At 38.6% G+C, this 22641-nt stretch overlaps 4 protein-coding genes across 6 annotated transcripts; 2 read left to right on the forward strand and 2 right to left on the reverse strand.

The window, feature by feature from the left end:
• Positions 1-682: 682 nt before the first annotated feature.
• On the forward strand, positions 683-4319 carry LOC121798386. Its single transcript, XM_042197363.1, has 2 exons — positions 683-818; positions 1261-4319. Exon 2 carries the CDS (start codon positions 1503-1505, stop codon positions 4302-4304), a length of 2802 nt encoding a protein of 933 aa, XP_042053297.1. The 5' UTR covers positions 683-818; positions 1261-1502; the 3' UTR covers positions 4305-4319.
• On the forward strand, positions 816-13941 carry LOC121798385 (myosin-1-like). Of its 3 annotated transcripts, XM_042197360.1 has the most exons (24): positions 816-1336; positions 5538-5823; positions 6751-6852; positions 6933-7076; positions 7165-7315; positions 7396-7423; positions 7648-7813; positions 7954-8017; positions 8145-8158; positions 8249-8333; positions 8608-8711; positions 8808-8946; positions 9396-9520; positions 9634-9786; positions 9868-9957; positions 10394-10471; positions 10775-10933; positions 11234-11440; positions 11690-11895; positions 11982-12117; positions 12243-12372; positions 12451-12597; positions 12913-12980; positions 13141-13941. In XM_042197360.1, the coding sequence occupies exons 2-24, from the start codon at positions 5569-5571 to the stop codon at positions 13795-13797; spliced, it is 3408 nt and encodes a 1135-aa protein (XP_042053294.1). In that variant the 5' UTR covers positions 816-1336; positions 5538-5568; the 3' UTR covers positions 13798-13941. The 3 variants fall into 3 exon arrangements, with proteins under 3 accessions (XP_042053294.1, XP_042053293.1, XP_042053295.1); XM_042197359.1 differs by lacking the exon at positions 816-1336 and having other exon boundaries at positions 5472-5823; XM_042197361.1 differs by lacking the exon at positions 816-1336 and having other exon boundaries at positions 5708-5823; positions 6751-6817.
• Positions 13942-14790: 849 nt separating this feature from the next.
• On the reverse strand, positions 14791-16179 carry LOC121797736 (putative GEM-like protein 8). The gene is made up of 4 exons (XM_042196425.1): positions 15772-16179; positions 15598-15678; positions 15220-15494; positions 14791-15147 (listed from the first exon to the last, which is right to left on the reverse strand). The coding sequence occupies exons 1-4, from the start codon at positions 16013-16015 to the stop codon at positions 14953-14955; spliced, it is 795 nt and encodes a 264-aa protein (XP_042052359.1). The 5' UTR covers positions 16016-16179; the 3' UTR covers positions 14791-14952.
• Positions 16180-19399: 3220 nt separating this feature from the next.
• On the reverse strand, positions 19400-21953 carry LOC121798597 (transcription factor SRM1-like). The gene is made up of 2 exons (XM_042197673.1): positions 20839-21953; positions 19400-20039 (listed from the first exon to the last, which is right to left on the reverse strand). Exons 1-2 carry the CDS (start codon positions 21207-21209, stop codon positions 19595-19597), a joined length of 816 nt encoding a protein of 271 aa, XP_042053607.1. The 5' UTR covers positions 21210-21953; the 3' UTR covers positions 19400-19594.
• Positions 21954-22641: the final 688 nt, after the last annotated feature.

A 22641-nucleotide genomic window follows, 5' to 3' on the forward strand; every position in this document is an offset into this window, starting at 1 on the left:
CTATGGTTCTCTTGCACTACTAGATGAAACAGAGCGGTTCTAAAGTATACACACAATTATTTACTTCCGTATTTGAATGAACAGAAGAAAATTATATGGAATTTTACTAACTGATTAGTTACACACATTGATAGCATAAAACATGAATACAATTGGAAACTGCCATCCCAAAATAGCAAAATTCATTTTAACTCTCTGTGCTTCTATCAAACCATCTACTATATGTTTACTAAAGCAGAACCAAATGTAAATATGGCAAGTACCAAGTTGTTACAATCTAAAACACAATCACGGTGAGGGGGCGAAATGCTTCAACTTTGCTTGTAATATAGCCCCTGCTTCATCTGCTATACTTCTCTTTTTTGCAGCCACCTGCATTTAGTTTCAGTTATGACCAAGATACCAATTGCATACAGTGTTTTGATTTTGGTTTCACTAGCATTAGTATCATTGTATATCATTTTAGTAGTGCTCCATGTAATGTACAATCTTAATGAACGAAATTGGCACACTGGACTGGAGTAATTATGCAAAAGGTCAGAGAAGAGGAGAATTAGTAGCATGAGCACATGAGACAATGCCCATGTTCTTCAAATTTCAAAGTGGCACAGTTCCCATCAGTTTGACACTTGATAATATATCACAGAACAAAAGTCATAATGTCATCTCCTTCACATTAGGGCTTGAATGCTGTCACTAGGTGCTTCAGTTTTGTGGGTCTCCGAGATTCAATGTTATCTGATTTTTTATGAAAATTTTTTACCGACTAATCTTTAGGTTTCAGGTCGAGAGAATGTCCCTAAGGTGATATTCCATGTGTAAGCCTAGCTTTTTTACCGACTAATCTTTAGATTTATCTCAAGAAATATACAAGCCTCGTGAGCAACTTGGAGTGATGTCTTTTTCCTATTTGAAAAGTTTTCCTAGTTAACTTGTAATTGTATTTTGTCATCAATTTTTGGAAATCAAAATCCTCAAAACAAATCATCTTTTTGCATGTCTTTTCTTTGTTTTAGAATTAAATAATCAATTCCTTCCCTGTGGATCGACACTCGAAGTATTACAATCGACACTGTATTCTTGCAGTATTGCTGTAATATTAGAGTTAATTAATTAAACTTGATTGATCTCGCATATAATATCTAAGCTCTAAAATTACACATCAAGTTTTGGCGCCGTTGCCGGGGAAGGCAATAGATTGTTTAACTTCTAGTTTGTGTTTTGTTTTATTTTTATTTGATCTTTCTCTTATTTTTGTAGGTACTCATTTCGTGTTCTTGGAGGTGATAGCCATCTACCGCATCTGGACTTGAAGACGAAGGAGTATATTTTCTAGGTGACATCTTTTAACTCTTAGTTAGATAGTTTAGTTTTCACTTAAGCACACACATTTTATAGTACTTACTCCGAAGTTGTCGAGAGGTCTCGCTTTCGGTAATAGGAAATATATTGTGCTTGTGTTTGGTGTATTTTCTGTTGTGTAGGTATAAAAAAAAAAGTGAATGCACACGCGATCACAGGGTACACCACTGTTTGGACTACTCTGTTATCAAAGAAGAAGTAAGGTCAGAGGTTCAGAGTTTGAGATATTCCCGGACTATTCGAGTCCATTCAGAAGTAACCGACTCTTTGGTGAAGAAAGGGATCAGGATTCAGACGGTGAATCAATGGCAGATCACAATGAGATTCCACCACCCGTGGTGAGGTTTGGCGACACTCTGAGATCGGGAATTGAGCACCCGGGGGAGTTCGCTTATGCAAACGACGACGTCAACATTCCACCTCACTACATTAGTTTGGTGAATGGAGGAAATCTTTTCCACGGACGGGATGAGGAAGATCTGGTGAGCCACCTCAATGCCTTTTATGAGCTGACAAACTCGCATAGACCTCCAAATATGGAGCATCATCGGATTAAGAGGGCCCTATTTCCATTCTCGTTGAGGGAGAACGCAAGAGCGTGGTATGACTCACTCCCGGGCTACAACATAGCAACGTTCCAAGAGTTGAAGACGTTGTTCCTCTTGGAATACAATTCTCCTATGAAGATTGAGAAGTTGAGAGAGGAGATCACCTCTTTCCGACAGAAGTATGACGAGTCCTTCGCGGAATCATGGAAGAGATTCACGGAATTGATAAGGAAATGCCTAAGTCACGGACTAGCTCCGGGGCATGACCTTTTGAAATTCTACAAGGGACTCAACAGTGAAGGCACGGGATTGGTGACTGCAGGTTCGAATGGGAACCTAGATGATCTAACTCACGATGAGGTGAGGGCTTTGTTTCAAAGGCTGGCCAACAATCAACGGAATTGGCACAATCCAAGGCGAGGGGCTGATAGAGCAGGAGATACATTTGGTGCTACAAAGGATGCGGAAAGAGTGACCGCAATTGAGGCTCAACTGGCGGACATTAGCACTCAAATGTCGTCGATGACAAAGGCAGTTAAATCTCTTCAACTGACTCCTCAACCCCAAGCTGTGACGGTGATGAGATGTGGGTTGTGCCAAGGCGGGCATCATACTGATCAGTGCCCAAGTCTTCAAGGACCACCTGTGGAAGATGTGAACTATATTGGCAACAATCGCCAAGGGTTCAATCAAGGCAACCAATACAACAATCAGCAAAATTGGAGGCCTCAACAAACGGGATGGAATCAGGCTGGTCCTAGCAACAACTCGGGAAATCAATGGAGGAACAACACTCAACCGCCGGGTTATGAGAAGAAGCCAACCGTCGAGGATCAGTTGGGGCAGATTCTCTCTTTCATGACTAAGAGTCAAAAGGAGAACGAAAATTTCAAGGAAAGGACGGTGGAAAAGTTTGGGCAGATGGATGCGACAATGAGGAATCTTGAGACGCAGATAGGGCAGCTTGCCACGGCATCACACACGAGGATTCCTAATACCATCCCGAGCAATACCGTACCTAATCCGAGAGGCAATGAACAGTGTAAGGCAGTGGTCTTGAGAAGTGGTCGTGAGTTGGATTCGACACCATCAATGGACGGCCAATGTACTTCCGGCATCTCACACGCAGGGGCGGATGAGATGTTAGGCTTGCATTCCTCGCACGCAGGGGCGGACGAGGCATGTAAGGGAAGTCCCGCGTCGGTGCAGGGTGCCCAACATGGTCAAGAACAGGCTGCATCCGACAGCAAGGAAAATGGTGTAGAATCCGAGTTAAGCGAGAAGTTTTTGGCAGAAAAGAAGGGAAAGCAGAAAGTAGAGATGGGATCAAAGGGACAGCTGATGACAAGTCCGGCATTAGACCCAAAAAGCAAGTTCAACTTCCCTGATCACATTCCTCCTCCACCATATCCACCGAAGAGGAAGAAGAGAGCTCCAAAGGAGAAAAGCTTCGAGTGGATGATGAACGTGATTCGAAAAGTGAATGTGGATGTATCGTTGGTGGACCTCTTCACTAATTTCCCCAAGTTCTCCAAGTTCTTCAAGGACATGATGGCAAACAAGGAGAAACTTCAAGACGAGGGAATAGTGGCATTGAGCATGAATTGCTCACAACTGATTTCGGGAATGATGACCATGAAGAAGAGGGATCCGGGAAGTTGTGTGATTCCTTGTGAGATAGGCAACACAATTTTCACCAAATGTCTATTGGATCAAGGATCGGGGATCTCACTGATGGCGTTGAAAACAGCACGTGCCATTGGACTGGAGAACAAAATGGAGCCCATCGACATTGCTCTACAACTGGCTGATCATTCCATTGTGAAGCCCACTGGAATAGTAGAGGATGTCTTGGTCAAGGTAGACAAGTTCGTCATCCCCGTTGATTTCATTGTATTGGATATGCCCGAGGACAAAGAGGTGCCAATTCTGTTTGGCAGACCGTTTCTTGCCACAAGGGACGTGTTGCTAGGAGCAAAGGACAACTCAGTCACGTTTAGAATTAATGGTGAGCAAGTGACCATTAATGTGGAGAAAGCGATGAAGCATCCTAGTGATGCAAAAGCGTGCTTTAGAGTTGATGTCCTCGACAAGTGTATCTTTGACAAGATGCGTTGCTCGGCAAGTATAGAAGGAAGCGTTTATGATAAGGGGAGCTTGGAAAGAGACTTTGGTTCGACAATTAAAGTTGATTTTGATTTTGATGAAAGTGAGGATGCTCAAATTGATCAACCAAGTCTCGAGAATGAATGTGTGGTGGATACTTTCGTGGCGGATGTGCAGCCTTCAATTGAAGTACCACCAAAGCTGGAATTGAAGCCACTCCCGACAAATCTGAAATATGCATTCCTTGGTGAGGATGAATCTTTACCGGTTGTGATATCGCGATGTTGAATGATGAAGAGGAATTGAAGTTGATAGAGCTACTGAGGAATTACAGTTAATAATATAATTAATTACTATCAATAAATGAGGAAAGACGAGTCAGAGCTGCGTTTGGCCCATTTTGAATCTCCGCCGTTGGATTAAAGAGACGTCAGTTTGGATTGGTTGTCACTGTTACAGCGAGGCGGCAAACCAAATGCGAAATTGCCTTCTATTCAAGATTTGAATAATTAAACATAACAGTATTTCTATAATCCCAAATCTACAACTCCAAATCACTCATGGATTAATAAAAAAGCTAATTACACAAAATTGAGGAAATCAAAATGCAAATACAATCTCACAAATTTGAAAAATCAATTGATTACACTGCAGAGAAACCCTACCTTCCAAAACCATAGATAGCCATGGCAATAGATATTCATATACTTGCCTTTCAAAGCTTCCAAAAACAAAGCACCAAAACAGAGAAAAGAGGAATAATCAAAGCAAAAAGCTACGGAGTACTACTTCTGTCTTACTCTTCTGCCATCTCATCTTCCTCCATATCTTGAAAAACTTGCTTACCATTTTTAAGAAATCATTCCTATTTTTATATTGTCCCTGCTCCCATCCCACCTCCCGCCATATCTCTCTCCGTCTTTGCTTTCTGCAGCGCCTGTGCTCCCGTTCTTCTCTCCATCTTTACTGCATGCAATTTTGATTTTCAAATTGCCCCATTTTCCAATTGTTTTCACTTTGCTCACTCCAAATTTGCTGTCTTTTTTCACGACAACTGAGCGATCGGGGGTTAAGATCTGTTTAGAGCTTTGGTTTTCTGTTTGTAGGATCCCATTTATTTGAGGGATTTGTATTGACTGTTTTTGCATCTTTTTTGCCCCATTTCGTGGAGTGGTTTTTAAGGTATATATGTTTTTGGATTGAGGATTATCCACAATTGGGCAAGTGGGGTTCAAGACTTGTAGATTTTGACAGACTTGTTACTTAAGGGTCACTAATAGTGTTGTTGTTCGGTAATTGTATGGTCCCCTCCATTAAGTTCGGCAGCTAAGTCCGTGGGGCCTGTGGATTTAAAGTAGAATTCACTTTTGAAGAACAAAAAGGGAGGTAAAAGCTCCCCTTTTGATCCAATTATAGGGGTCTTGATTGAATTGGAGGACCCTCTCAAGTATTGAGTATAATGTCTGCAGTTAATGATAAGCATTCCTATCAGTCGATCAAGTCGTTGCCTGTTGATTTTAGGTATGCTGGTGATCAAGGTGTAGATAGGACAATGCTGCTTGATACTATATCGGAAAATGCTGAAAATTTGAGAGATAGCTCAGATGGGGCAGCTAATGGTAGGGGTCATGTTGGATCAGATATTGATGAATCACCCTATGGTAGTTTGAATGTGCCTGCCAAAGATGGGGCTTCTTTGGCTGATGATGGTGATGATAATAAGGATACAAGTACTTATGTGCGGCCGATTAAGCAATCATATACTGATTCAAAGTGGAGTGACACCACCCCATACGCATCGAAAAAGGTACTTTGGAATTACTTTTCTGTTTGTCATTTGAAGCTATATTATGTTTTTGCTTTTGTTTATTTTCTCATATACTCTGTCATCAGATTATATCCCAAGTCTTAACTGAGTCGTGCTTCTTGTTGCATCTGCTTTTGTGGGCGGAGCATGTCCTAATTTTGCTTATGCAATTAAGGGGGAACATGGAAATACAAAGGAAATTCAAGAATAAGGCTCTGCTTAGTCAGAGATAGTAACAAAGGCATTTACGTATTCTAAAGAGAGGGTTTGATAGAATGACTAGCTGAAAGTCAAAACATTTTTGGATTTTTGCAATCTGCTGTATAGGGTTGAGTGAAGCATTTCTAGAGCATGATTTGATTTTCAGTTTAAGATTGACAAATAGCTTAATGTTTTAGATATCACATGTGTAAAATGAAATGATAGTATGTTTCTGTGGTATGACTGAGACTGATGTAGAGGATATATCTTTTTACCGTTCCAATATCACGTCAGACCCTATTTAATTGACAGAAAAAAAAATGAACAGCAAAGCATGCCTTGCCATCCAAGCAAGACTGAGAGGAAAAATCCCAAGAAGCTGTTTATGTCAAGAGGACATTCCCATTTACATTCCTTGAGGCACTTATTCTGTCTGTTTCTATGTGTAACACTGATTTCACATATGTGCCTTGGAAACTGTCATTTCACATATGTGCCTTGGAAACTGTCTCAATTATTCATCTGGTTCTTTCCTTCATAGAACTTGTTTGCTATTGTCACGAACCATCACTTTATCTGCTTAATGATGCGTTCTTAAATTACCAAAATGGTGGCATAGAACCTGCTGCTGTTCCTATAACTTTATGTAGGAAAGAGCTTTATATGAACATCATACTTGTCATTTTGATGAGGTGATCATCTTTGAATTGTGAGTTTATATTACAGAAAATTCAGTCGTGGGTTCAGCTTCCTGATGGTAACTGGGAGCTGGGGACAGTTCTTCAGACTACTGGTAATGATTCAGTGATAACATTGCCTGAGGGAAAAGTGAGCAAAATTTTGGTTTCCATTATTGTGTTTTCTTGAACTGTTACTTGTGGCTTTCATTAACAATTTTCCTTGTCTAGGTACTGAAAGTGAGTTCAGAAACTCTGATACCAGCAAATCGTGATATTCTTGATGGTGTAGATGATCTCATGCAATTAAGTTACCTGAATGAACCGTCAGTATTGTACAATCTCCAGTATAGATATGATCGTGATTTGATTTATGTAAGTTAATATGTTAGTGATGAAATTTTAATGAGATTTCCTGGTTTTCTAGCTCAAGTTTCTGTTCTCACCTTTTGGTTTATTTCAGACTAAAGCTGGCCCAGTGCTGGTGGCAGTTAATCCCTTCAAAAAAGTCTTGTTATATGGAAATGATTATATTGAAGCTTACAAGCACAAATCTTTGGACAACCCTCATGTATATGCCATCACTGATACCGCTATACGTGAAATGATCCGAGGTAAATAAATCCTGAAAAGCTAAGCAAAAGTTTGATGAAATTAATTTAACTCAACAATTTGTTTTTTCCTCTCTCTGCAGATGAAGTCAACCAATCTATCATAATAAGGTCAGTATTTTTTTGGTAGTCCAAGTTGCACATGCAATTTTGTTGCCCTTGGTTATTTAGCAGCCAACTTTATTTCACAGAATCTTGGTTCCTTACACATATTTTTTTTCAATAACTGGTGTATTTAAATATCCATGTAGGCTGTCTCTCACTTAATGTCTTTTTCTAATACATGTAATGATAATATTTGACAAGTTTGGTTCTGTCCATCTCTTTTTATCTAGTGGGGAAAGTGGAGCCGGAAAAACCGAGACTGCAAAGATAGCCATGCAATATTTGGCTGCTCTGGGAGGTGGTAGTGGCATCGAGTATGAGATACTAAAGACGAATCCAATTCTGGAAGCTTTTGGTAATGCCAAGACATTAAGGAATAACAACTCAAGTCGATTTGTAAGTTGCTTATTGTGCCATCTCCTATTTCTTGGTTGCTTAGCATGAAATATCCGAAGTTCAACTTACTATTGGGGTGTGCATACCCGATATTTTACTGCTTGTAAGTTCAAGTAATTAAGACTATGACCTATGTGCAGGGAAAGCTGATCGAAATCCACTTCAGTGAAACTGGAAAAATATCGGGTGCCAAAATTCAAACCTGTAAGATTACTTCTACCACACATATTCTTCTAATAAAATTATGCACACTGTTGCAGAATTATGGTGACTCTTCTAAATTTGCTTCTTTTTTGCTGCTCCATCAAATGCGGTTCCTTGTTCCATACAGTTTTGCTAGAAAAGGTAATTACAGATCTACTTAGCTTTTCTATTAGATATTTCACTCTGGTATACAGTACACAGAAAAATAAGGTAGATTGTTTTTGTGAACAGTCAAGAGTTGTTCAATGTTCGGAGGGAGAAAGGTCATATCATATATTTTATCAACTTTGTGCTGGGGCTTCATCTAGCCTAAAAGGTAAAGCTTTACCATTATCCTTGTTTCTAGTGTTGAATGACCGTCAACAATCTTGCAATGTTTTTTTTATCAACTTCCTATTTTCCATTTGGTGTAAATTTGCTTATTGGCTATCAGATCAACTGCTGTGCTATATTTTCTTGCATTTTGTTGTATTCAATCTCTCTTGCCCCCTCCTATATCTGCTTGCTTTTGGTTGTACGTCACTGTTTCTCCTTTCTTCTGTCATGGCTATATGTTTTTCATTCAGCTGTACTTTCTTGTTCTTTTGCAGACAAATTGAACTTAAAGAATGCTGATGAGTTCAAGTATTTGAGGCAAAGTAATTGCTTTAAGATCTCCGGGGTTGATGATGCCGAACAATTTCGTATAGTACTGGTATCCTATTGGACTTTCTCTCATCATGCTTCATCCATTTTCTTGCACTGTTGAACTAAAACTAACTCAGCTATATATTATCTGTTGTAAATTCAGGACGCTCTGGACATTATTCATGTAAGGAAGGAAGATCAGGATAGCGTATTTGCAATGCTGGCTGCAGTACTATGGCTTGGAAATGTCTCATTTACTTCAGTTGATAGTGAAAATCATGTTGAACCAGTGATTGATGAAGGTGTGAATACATCAGGGTGGATATCCTAAAATGAATATGCCTGAATCTATTTTTGATATAAACAATTTTTATCATGTTAAGTGTGGCAATGTCGATGTGCTATGCTTTCCTTTTGTAAAGAAAGGAAACCTCTATTCGTTTATATCTACCATATCTAAAAAGTTGCAATATAGCCTATTTCATTTTATCTCTGGGTGTTGCAATAATGTTCGTAGGTTAAAGAAAACGTATACTTGATCAAGGAATAGTTCGCAACCTGTTTCACTGTGGTGCAGCTAATTTGAAATTCTTGATTATGCTTGTGGTTCGAATAATGTTTGCACATTAACACATGTGACTTGCTTTTATTCTCTAAAATCACGCCCTTATGTACAAAACAGTCTTGTAAATTTGTAACTCTTGCAAGATGCATGAATTTTGTTGATAATACATGTGCATCCCATTTTCAGGTCTAACCACTGTTGCCACATTGATTGGGTGCAAAGTGGAGGAACTGAAGCTGGCATTATCAACTCGAAAAATGAGAGTAGGGAGAAGAAATGATACAATCATTCAGAGACTCACTCTAGGACAGGTTGGACAGTTTGTGTGAAACTACTTAATCTTGAAATGCCAAGGGATTGTGGAATTTCAACCTGTACACATGCCAAAGGCCCTGACTTTTTAATTCTTACATTGATATCACAGGCCATGGATACAAGAGATGCATTGGCAAAATCGATCTATTCATATTTGTTTGACTGGCTAGTGGAACAGATAAATAAATCACTAGCAGTTGGCAAGAGGCGTACAGGAAGATCTATCAGTATCCTTGATATTTATGGATTTGAATCATTTGAGGTGAGTGTTTTATATATGCTTCAACTTGTCTCTTATTCTTAGCTTATATTCTTCTGATGATTGTTTTATTTTATTTATCAGCGAAATAGTTTTGAGCAGTTCTGCATTAACTATGCCAATGAGAGATTACAACAACACTTCAATCGCCACTTGTTTAAACTGGAGCAAGAGGTAACCATGTCATGTCTCTTCTTAAATGTAGTTTCACACTTTCTTCATAAATATTGCTATTTATCTCTGAAAAGTGAACACCACTTTTCGTATTTCAGAACGGTGAATTAAATATCTTTAAAACACATTAATTCAATGTTCTTAAAAATGAATTAATGTGTCTTAGAGACTAAATAATCCATATACATATATATATGCGAATAACCTGATCCTCATGTTCTGCCCTTTGGTCTTGTTGCAACACACACTTTTAGTCTACGAAAGCAATTTATGTATACTAGAAGATTTGTGAGTCATTTATCTTCTCCAAAGTTTGATCCAAGCATCTATGCGCTCTGATATTATCGCGTGGCATGCTTAATGTGTTATGAAGGCCCAAGTATTATTTACATATTTGAATGGGGTCTGGTTTTGAATCTTTTAAACCGTTATCCAGGAATACATTCAAGATGGCATTGACTGGGCAAAAGTTGATTTTGAAGACAATCAGGATTGCCTTAATCTGTTTGAGAAGGTCTGACACTCAACCTCGTCAACATTTGTGCAACTAATGCTCTTATAAGTTATAATATATTTGGCCAAGTATGATTTTAAAACTTTAGCACTCTGTTCCACTCTCGTTCAGTGTCATTAGTTAGATTACTTGTATCTTTTTTATAATTAGGTAGATGTTTCTCTAATGTTATCATGGTTAGAAGTTCTTTGAGGTGGGAATTTTATATCTTACATAAATAACATCAAGATCTTTATGCTCCGGATTATTCTGTTTTTTTTTTCTTTTTCTGCTAGACTGTTGAAAGGTTTTTCTATGGTGCAGAAACCATTAGGGTTACAGTCGCTGCTTGATGAGGAATCAACCTTTCCAAATGGTACAGATTTGAGCTTTGCAAATAAGCTCAAGCAACATCTAAGTTCAAATCCTTGTTTTCAAGGAGAAAGGGAGAAAGTTTTTCGAGTTTGCCATTATGCTGGAGAGGTATTCACTTCTATCGTATTGGTATCATGTTTGTTTTGGGTGCGACATATCGCCGCTTCAAATCATGTCATCCCTAGGATAATTTTCAAATATTACTATTGAATTTTATCTTACTGTAAATTTATTCATTATGAAAGTAAAATGGAAGTGGACTGCTGGCATTGCCACTTCGATTACTGGCTCTATGATCTCATGATCACTTTCTCATACTACTGGAAGACACTTCTAGAAGTTAATTTTATTCATTTCAATACTCCTTTTTTCCTCCTGGAGAATCAATAACTTCATTTCTGATGGCAGGTTACATATGACACCACTGGTTTTCTTGAGAAGAACAGGGATTTACTCCATTTGGATTCAACCGAACTTCTTTCTTCTTGCACGTGCCCCCTTCCTCAGGCTTTTGCATCCAGCATGCGCAATCAATCTGAGAAGCCTGTAGTAGGGGCACTACATAAATCTGGTGGAGCGGATTCACAAAAATTAAGTGTTACGACAAAATTCAAGGTAAAGCAAGTCTTACTAACCATGCTGACTTGTGTATTTTACAGCTGTAGAGTTAGGAGGTGTTTTGGTGCTTAGTCTAATATTATAATTTAATTCAAATGCATAAACAGACTTGGTGAAGAGGGTGAATTGGAATATCCAATTTTAGGATTTTTTTGTTCTTTTTGATCAAGTGCTCTTCTTTTGTTGTCACTCTTTTCCCATACTCATTGATCATAATGGTTTCTTTGCTAATGTTGTTTTTTTCAGAGCCAACTGTTCCATTTAATGCAACGTCTTGAAAGCACGACTCCACACTTCATACGCTGTATAAAGCCCAACAACTTCCAATCTCCTGGTGGCTATAATCAAGGACTCATACTGCAACAGTTGCGGTGTTGTGGAGTCTTAGAAGTTGTCAGGATATCAAGATCTGGTTTTCCCACCAGAATGTCACATCAAAAGTTTGCCAGAAGGTAAAAGAGAGATTATAAATAACTATTGTGCAACTCCTTATCTTCTATCTTTGATGTTTATCCATCCAATCTCCTCCCTTCATCAGGTATGGTTTTCTTCTATTAGAGCATGTAGCGTCTCAGGATCCGCTCAGTGTTTCAGTAGCTATTCTTCATCAGTTCAACATTCTCCTCGAGATGTACCAAGTTGGATACACGAAATTGTTTTTCCGAACCGGGCAGGTCAGAATATTTAGGGAACTTCATTGTTTAAGTCCTGACGCATGACCTTAGCTGCACACCTCTTTGCTTGAGCAGTTAGTCATTCTGTTTGTTTGGCTAATATTTGGTCTTATTTCAACGTATAGATTGGGGTACTTGAAGATACCAGAAATCGCACTCTCCATGGGATATTGCATGTCCAGAGTTGCTTTAGAGGCCATCAGGCTCGTTGCCAGCTGAGGGAGTTTAGGAGAAGGATTGCCACGTTACAGTCATGTATGTCCTCGTGGATATGTATTATCTTTTCTTTAGCCTTACAAAACCGTATTTTATGGGGAACCTCTGTTGATGCAGTTATCCGCGGTGAAAGAGTTAGAAAGGAGTATGCAGGCATACTACGTAAGCATAGAGCAGCTATATCTATTCAAAAGCATACCAGAGCTAGGATTTCTAGGAAAAAGTTCAACAGAGTTAGGGAGGCAACTACCTCAATGCAATCAGGTAACCATCATCTGTGTAATTCCACACAACGATAATAATAGATAGCTCGTTAAATTTGATCAACTAGTTTTCGCAAATTCTGAACTTTAGCTAGTTTAACTGGCCTATGCATTTTTAATGCTTAATCTTTGAAATCTACATGCAAAGTCTTCTAAATTCTCGACATCTGCTTTCTTGAAAGTGATAGTGTGATTAAACTCGACATTGCTTTGATTTTATGTTTGTGATTCCGTTCCTTGTGGAGACCTTATAGAGCTAAAAGTGTTACTAACAAACTCATATTTAAATTCCCATTTTTCGCCCTATTTTTTCTAGTTATTCGCGGTTGGTTGGTCAGAAGATGCTCAGGAGACATAGGATTGGTGCAATTAGGAGGAAGAAAGGTACTCAGATTTGCGTTTTGTTACATTTTATTTTGACTTTTTTGTATACATTGACTCAAGATTAGGTTATGAATGTGAAGAAATGGTGTTAGGACCTTTTGTACTATTAATGTAGAAATGGGACACGTTGATGTGATGACTTTAATTTGTTGTGGATCAGTATAATGAGCCAGAAGAAGTGCTGGTAAAATCATCGTTCCTTGCCGAACTGCAACGCCGTGTTCTCCGGGCTGAGGCCGCCCTGCGAGAGAAAGAAGAGGAGAACGACATCCTTCACCAACGGCTTCAGCAGTACGATAATCGCTGGTCTGAATATGAGCTAAAAATGAAGTCTATGGAGGAGGTGTGGCAGAAGCAGATGAGATCGCTGCGGTCAAGCCTTTCCATTGCAAAGAAGAGCCTCACCTTCGATGATTCCAAGAGAAGTTCTGACGCCTCAGTAAATGAAACGGAAGAAAGAGAGTCTAGCCAGGACACGGGCAACAATCCGAGGATCCATGAAAACGGGGGAAGATCAACGAGCTCTGGGCTAAGTGTCATTGGCCGGCTGGCTGAAGAGTTCGAGCAGAGGAGTCAGGTATTTGGTGACGATGCCAAGTTCTTGGTGGAGGTGAAGTCGGGTCAGAGCGAGGCGAGCTTGGACCCGGATCATGAGCTCTGGAGGCTGAAGCAGATGTTCGAAGCGTGGAAGAAGGACTACGGGTCGAGATTGAGGGAGACGAAGGTGATACTGAACAAGCTCGGGGGCGAGGAGGGTTCGGCTGAGAAGGCGAGAAGGAAATGGTGGGGGAGGAGAAACAGCATGAAGATGACCTGAAGTTTTTACGAGGAGGTTGCGAGCTGTATAGTTATGAAAAAGATTGAATTTTTTTTAGTAATAGTCTTTGTAAAGCTTGAGCACAAGGTTAGAATGCTCTGTCTCACGTTTAATTGAGTTAAAATGATAAGATTTGATTTTTAATGTTGTCTACTTGTCTCAATGCAGAACCTCGAAAATTAATAAAAATAACAAAATTACCAATAATAGAGGTGTAGTAGTATAATTCTTCATCCGTCTATAAAAAATTAAAAATAGACATTCTCTCCATTTTGGTCTCTCATAAAAATAGTACTTCAATTAATATTTTTTTCTCTAACGAGATGATCATCAATTTTCACTAACAATACTTCAATTGCTTATTCTTTCTAAAATATCTATTTTTATGGGACGAATGAAATAAGATATACTAGGTAGAAAAGAAATTATTGGCTCAACAACAATTTATGCCTATAAGAATATTCATTCATTCCATTAAGCCAAGGAATGACCATCCCATTCTATTATCCTTTCTTCTTATTTTACATTTTAACAAAATTATACTCTCTCCTTCCCGCGGCAGTGGAGGCGTTTCTTTTCGACACGCGATTTAAGAAAAATTGTGTTAAGTGAGTTAACTAATGGAATAGTAGCCCTTAAAGTTAATCGTAGAATTCTGAGATTTTTAGAGAACAGGAAAAATGTTGAGAGTTTGCAGTTTAGGAGATTTCATATGCCACCTTCTGCAGAATCTCATTTACAATGTTCATGCAAAATGTATTTTTGCATTATTTGGTAGTGCTTGTTTTGAGCAGATTTGCACATTTCATGGGACGCTTGTGTTCTATGCTGTACGTTTAGATTCTTCTCCTTGGAAAGACACTGGCTTGGTCAGGGTGCAGTGAGTATGTAACACTTGTTGTAATCTCCATAGTTTTGCTATTGTTGTTTTACTCATTGCTTTTGATTTTACTCCAGAAGATGATTATGCATTTGGAGAAACATTGGGCAGAGTTTTAATCTTTCACAAGAAGTGAATTTGATCACTACTACTAGATTATATCTTTTCACAAATTGTACAGGATATAGAGAGTATAGCTCTGATTAGCATCTACACATCCTAAGAGGAGGGATAGAAACAAGAAACAACAAATACTAGGTTAAAAAGCAAAAACATCATTGTGTCTCAACTCTCATCTTTGCTTGGAGGATTACTTGTTGGAGATACTTTAATGTTCTTTGATGGTTGAGAAATCCCATGAACCAGAAATCAAAATTGTCCCCTGTCACCAGATGCACATACTTCTCTGCTGGTTTCTTCGTGTTCTCACTTTCGTGCGCTCTCTTTAGCTTCCTCAGGGGGATCATCACCTGCATGTATACTTCGTTTTATTTTTGGCTGAAATATAAATGTATTTGAGTTCGAAGCGATGATCTTCTTACCTTGTAATGTGCTCTTAGCAGCTTCCCGTTTGAGGATGAGATTCTGATGGATCTCTCACTGCAGAAGGCGACTCTCTCAGTTGAAACAAAGAGGAGTCCTGCTATTGGCCCGGCTGTCGTTGATAGATAGCATTGAGAAGCCCTCAACAGCTTCTCCTCATCCGTTACGTTGAATTTCTGCTTGAATACTTTCTCGACTCCTCCCACCTGCAGGATCCTCGCGCCTAAACTCAATTTTCCTTTAACCGTTTCACTCAATTTCGGCCCTAGTCTCACTGCAGGGATCATCAACATTTGTACATCAGGTAGACATTTAAAAATGGATATGTGATCATAGATTCTGCTACATCTACTCATTAAACTTCACTGAGTGTATACCATGCTCTCTGATTCCTTGAGCAATGACATCCATGGCTTTGCTGAGCTTGATCATCTTAGCAATCACTGAATTTCCTCTATCTGCAATATCATCAAAGTTGTAAAGTTCACATTCAGATTAACAGTTGTAATTTTGTTCTTCGATATCAGAGTGATCAAGAACGAATCGCTCACCAGTTCGTATCTTGGAATAATGATTGGCTGGAGAAGGCAGCAGTTGGTACTGTGCAGCAGGATCAGGTAAAAGTTCTTTCAAACTGTCCTTATACGCGAATGCGTACTTTGATGAGCTGATCGGAGCCCCAAAAGCATGTTCCTTTAGCATGCTCGTCTTCCCAAACCTCGCTCTCTTATGTTTCACTTCCATTGCTCGCAAATGCTTTAGAATGTTCGTCTCTCCCTTGCCCGATACGAGCATGTCTTCGACACAATATATAAGGGAAGAAGAGCAGTTGTTTAATCTCAACTTGTTAGCTCCATGAGTCAGCTTTGTGTCATCAAATGTGCAAGGTGGGAAGATATGGCCCTTTTTTCATTTTTTTGACAAAGTTGGTTCCTCTGATTGCTTTCTTTGCTTCTTTAAAGTGATTAGATAATATTGAAAAATATTTTCTTTTGGGTTCTTCCTTTCAATATAAAGAAAGGAGCTGATGTATTCATGGGCCAAACCAAAGCTCTGAATTTGACACATATGTGATGTGTAGAGGCCTAAAGAAAAAGGTGCATAGCAAGTTAGGAGTGAGCTGTTTTACAATTTAGAAGAGAGACCAAACATGTTGCATGTTTTTGGAAATGTGTGTGTAAGCAACACCTTTTGAGCTGGCTTAGCCCCTTTCTGATGCAACCATCCCACCATCTTCAAATTTTAATGCACCCACCAAAATTAGGGTTGTCCAAGTTGCTACCAAAATCAATCTTGCAAAAGAATTTTGATAAGATTTTTAGTGCTTTGTTTTTTGGTTCAAGATCCATGTTCAAGAATTATGTAAAGTGTGATAGACTTGGTAATAAATAACCGAATTTTGATCCAAAATGGGTTAAGTATGAGAGTGGTAAAGCAAAAAATTGATTGGACTATTATTAATGATGAATGAGTTCTATCTTATTAGAGAGATAAACTTATCATTATCATGAATAGAAGGTGATTAATTTTTTATGGACGAATTAAAATAGAAATACTTGGTTGTGGACAGAAAGAATACTAAATTTATTTTTATGAGTATAAACTATACTGAAATAGGAGTAACCAAAATTGATATAGTGACTATTAGTAATATATAGAGAAATTGATACAGTGACTATTATTAATATATTGAGAATTGACTTGCGAAGTAGTATTTAAATATAATGAGGAATCTCTGGACCTGATTACCATTAGAATCGATATTTTAATACGATAAAAAAATAATTGTATTTATTATCGTAATTACTTTCGGCTGCAGAGCAATGTGATGATGTTAAATGATGATGAGCATGTGATATGTTAGACGACTCATAGACATGGAATTAGGTATATAAATGTTTTTTATACTTACATCAAAGAGTGACAAAATTAGTTGGACCTGAAAAAGTTAGTTAGTTGGGGTAAGCAAATAAGGAAACTAATAAAATAAAAATAAGATAATAATTTAGATTGTTGCTTAACATGTAAGTCACACATTGAGAAACACCATGCATGATAAAAGGAAAATAGTGGCAATTTTGTTTTTACTTAAAAAAAAATAGTAGCCATTACGTCAGCAGTTTTTAAAGTGCATCTTTTATAATCTAGAAAAGGCTTAAATGTTTATGCCATTTTAAATAATTCATTGAACAACAAATCTTGGCATGTGCATAACTTAAGTTGTTAATTAGAGTATTTTTTAATCTTGGCATGTTTATATTTGTATTTTTCGGAAACAATGACAATGATTTCTTATTAACATGTTTTTTCCACACCATGAATTAAATAATGGACTATGCGATCGCATGATATATAAGCTCGGGCTAGACAATGGTAGCGATATATTTATTGAGCTTAAATTATTTATTTGGGCTTGGGCTTGGGCTTGGGCTTTTAATTAGTTGCATTAACATTCTAGAAGGTGAATATTGATTGCTCAAAATACCATGAATAGTATCACGACTTTAGTAGTAATTTTTTTTAGCAATGTTCAGATAGATGCTTTAACACGACTTCAGGCCATCCGCAATGGGCGGACGATGGCACGCCCGATGGCGCGCATCGTCCGCGCCATCGATCGTCCGCGCCCATTGCGGATACGGACGATAGGTCGCGGACGATCGTCGCGGCCGATACTAAGGGCGCGGAGGATGGCGCGCCCGATGCCTATCGTCCGCCCCATTGTGGCGTACACGGACGATGGCTGCGGACGATAGGCATCGGGCGCGCCATCGTCCTCCCCATTGTGGCGTACACGGACGATAGGTCGCGGACGATGGCACGCGGTTTGGTTGTTTTATAAATAGAGTTCATTCGTTTTACATTTCATTTCACAATTTCACTTTCGAAACTTACATTTACATAATTACTACGAAATGGCTTCAAGTCCAAATAGTCCTATGTTTAGTGGAGATGCGCGTTGGCCGGGTACAGAACCCGGCCAATATCGTTCGTTCGACACCAACGCCCAATACGATCCCGATTTCAGTACGGACTCGTATGGGTTGTCGGAAGTTGGGAATTGCACCGGGCATTGATAGATGAACTGCGTCGGAAGTTGGGAATTGCACCGACTTAGTTTTTTTTTTTGTAAGTTGAACGGTGTAACTTCTTTTTTTATTAATGTGTCCCCGTTTGTTATTTCGACCTTTTTATTTACTCGTTATTAATTGTTAGTTGAAAACATTTAAATCAATTAAACAAATAAATAAAATGATGATGTGGCGCGCCATAGGGCGCGCCTTAGGGCGCGCCTTAGGGCGCCCCACTGCAGGTGGGGAGGTAGGAGGATAAAACTGCTGACGTGGCGCGCCTTAGGGCGCCCCATTGCTAATGCCCTCAGTATTCTCACTCACTCTCTTTGTGTTTGTGTTTGTGTTTATCCTAAAAAGAATAATTTTGGAAAATGTGTATAGCACGTAACAAAGATGTTTATCTTCGTCATAGTGTGATTGAGATTTTAAAGAGTAAGCTTAAGGAGTAAAATAGCAACTAAATAAAAATAGATGTCATGGATTGTGACTGTTTTTATTTTTATAGAGGTCAATTCAAACGATGTAGATTCTCTACATAAGATAGAGATGGAAATGAATGGTGTAGATTCATAATAAATGGTGGGCGCTGTTGTAGATTTTTTATATGATGTACATTACAATAAATTAAATTAATGGTGGCGATTCAATGACGTAGACGACCAGACCCGACCAGACCAGACCCCTTCAGTTCCTACAACTCCAATTATTATTTTGATTCTCCATAATAAAATGAAAATCGAATAATAATAATAATAATAATAATAATAATAATAATAATAATAATAATACTTTGGAGTAGGTGCAAAAGTATTAGACTTGTATTTCATTATTTTTTGGTTATTCATATCTCGTCTCGAACATTTAATAAATGAATATCGTGACATTGGATGTCATATGACCAATTTATAGGCATTTTACATACCTAAATTATCTTTTAAAAATCCCTAGAAATATAATTCCAAGAATTTAATAAATTTTTATCTGTTTATTAACTAGAAATGGTACCTGAGAAACAAGGAGGAGAGGAAGAGAGTTGAATAATTCCACCATTAAAAATGAAGTCTCTTTGTTTATGATATCTGCTACAGCCTACAGCTAATCTCAATGCTTAAAATTTTTAATTCTCAATATAACCATATTATTATCCTAATCTCCACCGCCATCATCTCACCTATACAGTTCTTTTTTCCCACATTAAAAAGCAAAAATAATATCACAATGGTGCTCAAAATGGAAAATTTATTACTCCTCAAGTGGAAATAAATCACTAATCAGTCCATATAACGGATGATGAGAATGATCATCTGTGAACCGAGGCGTGGTACGCCATCGGGACAGGTGTCCCCACGCCATAGGCCATGTGTGGTGGCGGAGGCAGGCTCACTGGCGTCCCAACTGCTGAGACGACGCCTATTGGTTGCCCCATGGTTGGCGCGCCGTACATGGTCACTCCAAGAGCTGCTGCTGCTGCTGCACCACCCACCACCTGCTTGCCGGGTTTAACAGGTGGGCCTCCGTTGGTCTGGCCGGTGATTGGAGCTTGGGGCACGGACACGTCCCCATTGGCAACGCTGGTGATGTCGTGGATGCTGGAACGCCTCCTGTCCTTGTTCATGGAGTTGAGGCGGATGAAGTACTTCTGCGCGTGGCTGGCCACCTGCGTGGGGGTCCTCGTCACCACAAAGTTGCGAGAAATGCTCCTCCAGTCACCCTTTCCGTATTTGTCCAAACCAAGGAGGAACAATCTGTTGGGTTGGGAGAGTTCATGAAAATGACACCATCAGTCAACTATCACATCCATGTTTCCATGTATGAAATTGATTCATTCCCTTTCCTCACTATTTGCCTAAATGTAGCAGGTGTCGAGTTTTCAGAACGCGTAACACAGGAGATCAACCGAGAGAAATGAGCACTACTCCACAACTAAGTACAAATCAACAGCACAAATTTCCTGACTGCTTAAGATGGCGATTGAATGAAAAAAGGAGTATTTCAAATACTAGCAACTATTGCAGTTGGGAATGTTCAATCTCCTCACAGAGCAAAGATATATACAACTACAAGGAAAATAATCATAAAAAATAGAGACTGGGCTGGACAAGCTGTCACACAATACAAGTTTTCATGAATCAAACAACACACTATCTCAATAACAAGTGTAGAATTTTGCATCATGTAAGTAGGGATATCAGTAGATTTGGAACACTGCTTTTGACTTAGCCAAGAAGAATGAAAGGCTGAACTGTTGATATAGAGAAAGAAATCAATGAAACTGAACACAAAGCAGCAAATTAGGCATTAGGGCTGCTAATAACAACTTCTTATATCAAAATACAAATAGAGATTCAGTTAGTTATAGCAATATCAGAAACAAAAAATCATCACTGGCTCAGATTTGAGATTAAATCAATGAAATTTGCTATAATCTGCATATACAAAATCTGTAGGGCCTGGTTTCTTTCATCCTCTACACAGTTTCAGTTATAAACAAATTATGTGATAGTGGCATTAAATTGGTCCAAACTGAGGACAAGGGATGTATACCTATGTTCATCCTCTGTCCAAGCAATCCCCTTCCGGCGTTCCTGATCGGAGCGGGATGACTTGGCATCGCAGTTCAAATGGCCAAAACTGCCGCCTTTTTTAGCAGACACATCATCACCAGCAAGGCTGGATGAGCCATCTGAGGAAGGATTGTAACTAGGAACCTCAACAAAACCGGATTCTATGCGGCTAACATCTTCCACTAGGAGCTCATAGTGCTGCTTAATCTCCTCCACTGATTTCCCAGAAACATCAGCTGCAATTTTCTCCCATCTGTCTGAAGAATTCTCAGGATAAGCAGCTATTGCCTTCTCAAACTGCATATCCTGCTCCCTACTCCACACAGAGCTACTTGATTCAACAGCAGGCATCTATCTAGGATTGTTAGAATTTCAATTCTTGTTCTTGAAAAATATTGTTTTTCTCACACCCCTCAGCAGAACTATTCCCACTCCCACCAACAACTCAACAAGGCAATCAAGAAATAAATAAGCTAAATCTTGGAATTGGGATCTAACCAATCTATTGTAATCAAGAACAGAGGAGGGGGAAAGTGGTGGTGGAGTGAATGATGAATGAGTGAAATTTGCTTGGCAAATTCAAGAACTGGTGTGTGTGTGTGTGTGAAATGGAGAGCCCCTATTGATGAGAAAAAGGCAATATTGGTTAGGAGAGCATGAGAAATATCTGAAAATCATAAAAACGAAAGCATTTACTTACTAGTAAAAAAAGGAATTGCAATTATGGAACAAAAAAAGATGGAGACTTTTTAATTGGTGAGTGTATATTGAGTACTGAGAGAGAGTAATTAGAGGTGTGTGTAAAGTGTGAAAGAGACCACCTTGGTACCAAACAAGAAACCCCAGAAGTGTAGAATGGATAAAAACAGCACTCAAATTGCCATCACTCACCCCTACAAATTTCAAATGGCCAAGCACCCCATATTTTGATAGCTCCTCTTTTCACTGCACAGGCCCACTGCCAAATATCAATTCTACTACACTAAACTTTTACAGTTCAACTTCAACCTATCTCTCTCTCTCTAAGGAAAGCCCTCTTTTTTTGGGAGAGTAACATACATAAAGACCAAAACTTTCTACACATTAAGAATACCCCAGATTTAGAGTTCAAGAATGAACAAGTCAGAAAAACCCTTTCAGCATTTTGCAATAACAAAGAGAGAGAAAAGATGATCATTTCCTACCAACACCCATTTCAACACAAGACAAAGACAGGAAGAAGCGTACAAATCTGTCAAAAATGTAGCCATACTTGAAAGAATCACAACCTTTTCAACTGATATTCACTTTATAAGTGAATTAATGAAATGTAACCATCTTTTGACAGTTTACCAAAAGCTCGCACACAACAGAATACTACTAAGAATTAATGAATAAGTAAGGGCTTTTATCTCATAGCTAGACATGACTGTGTAAAGCTCAAACTGGATTTCGTTGGTTTTTCAACATAAAATAATAAAACATACAGATGGTATTGGCAGTCAATTATTTTCGAGATTCTCTGTTAAGAAGAAGGCCAATGAAATTCTTTGTTCATACAAGGGTGAAATTCTTTATTGCATTTTATTTAGACTATTTTATTTTGTTTGTTTGATTAATAGTAGTAATTATTCTAGCAGGAGATTGGGAATAATGTTTGTGACATAGAGAAAAACGCATCCAGATAAATTTAAAAGCAATAAATGAACCGCTTGATTTATTGTGAAAAATAATGTAACCATTTCATGGTATGACATAAAGTTGTTTGGTGGAGACGTCATCATTAACAAGTAAAACGTTAAAG

The sequence above is a fragment of the Salvia splendens genome, chromosome 4, assembly GCF_004379255.2.
Source record: "Salvia splendens isolate huo1 chromosome 4, SspV2, whole genome shotgun sequence".
Taxonomy (NCBI): Eukaryota; Viridiplantae; Streptophyta; class Magnoliopsida; order Lamiales; family Lamiaceae; genus Salvia; species Salvia splendens.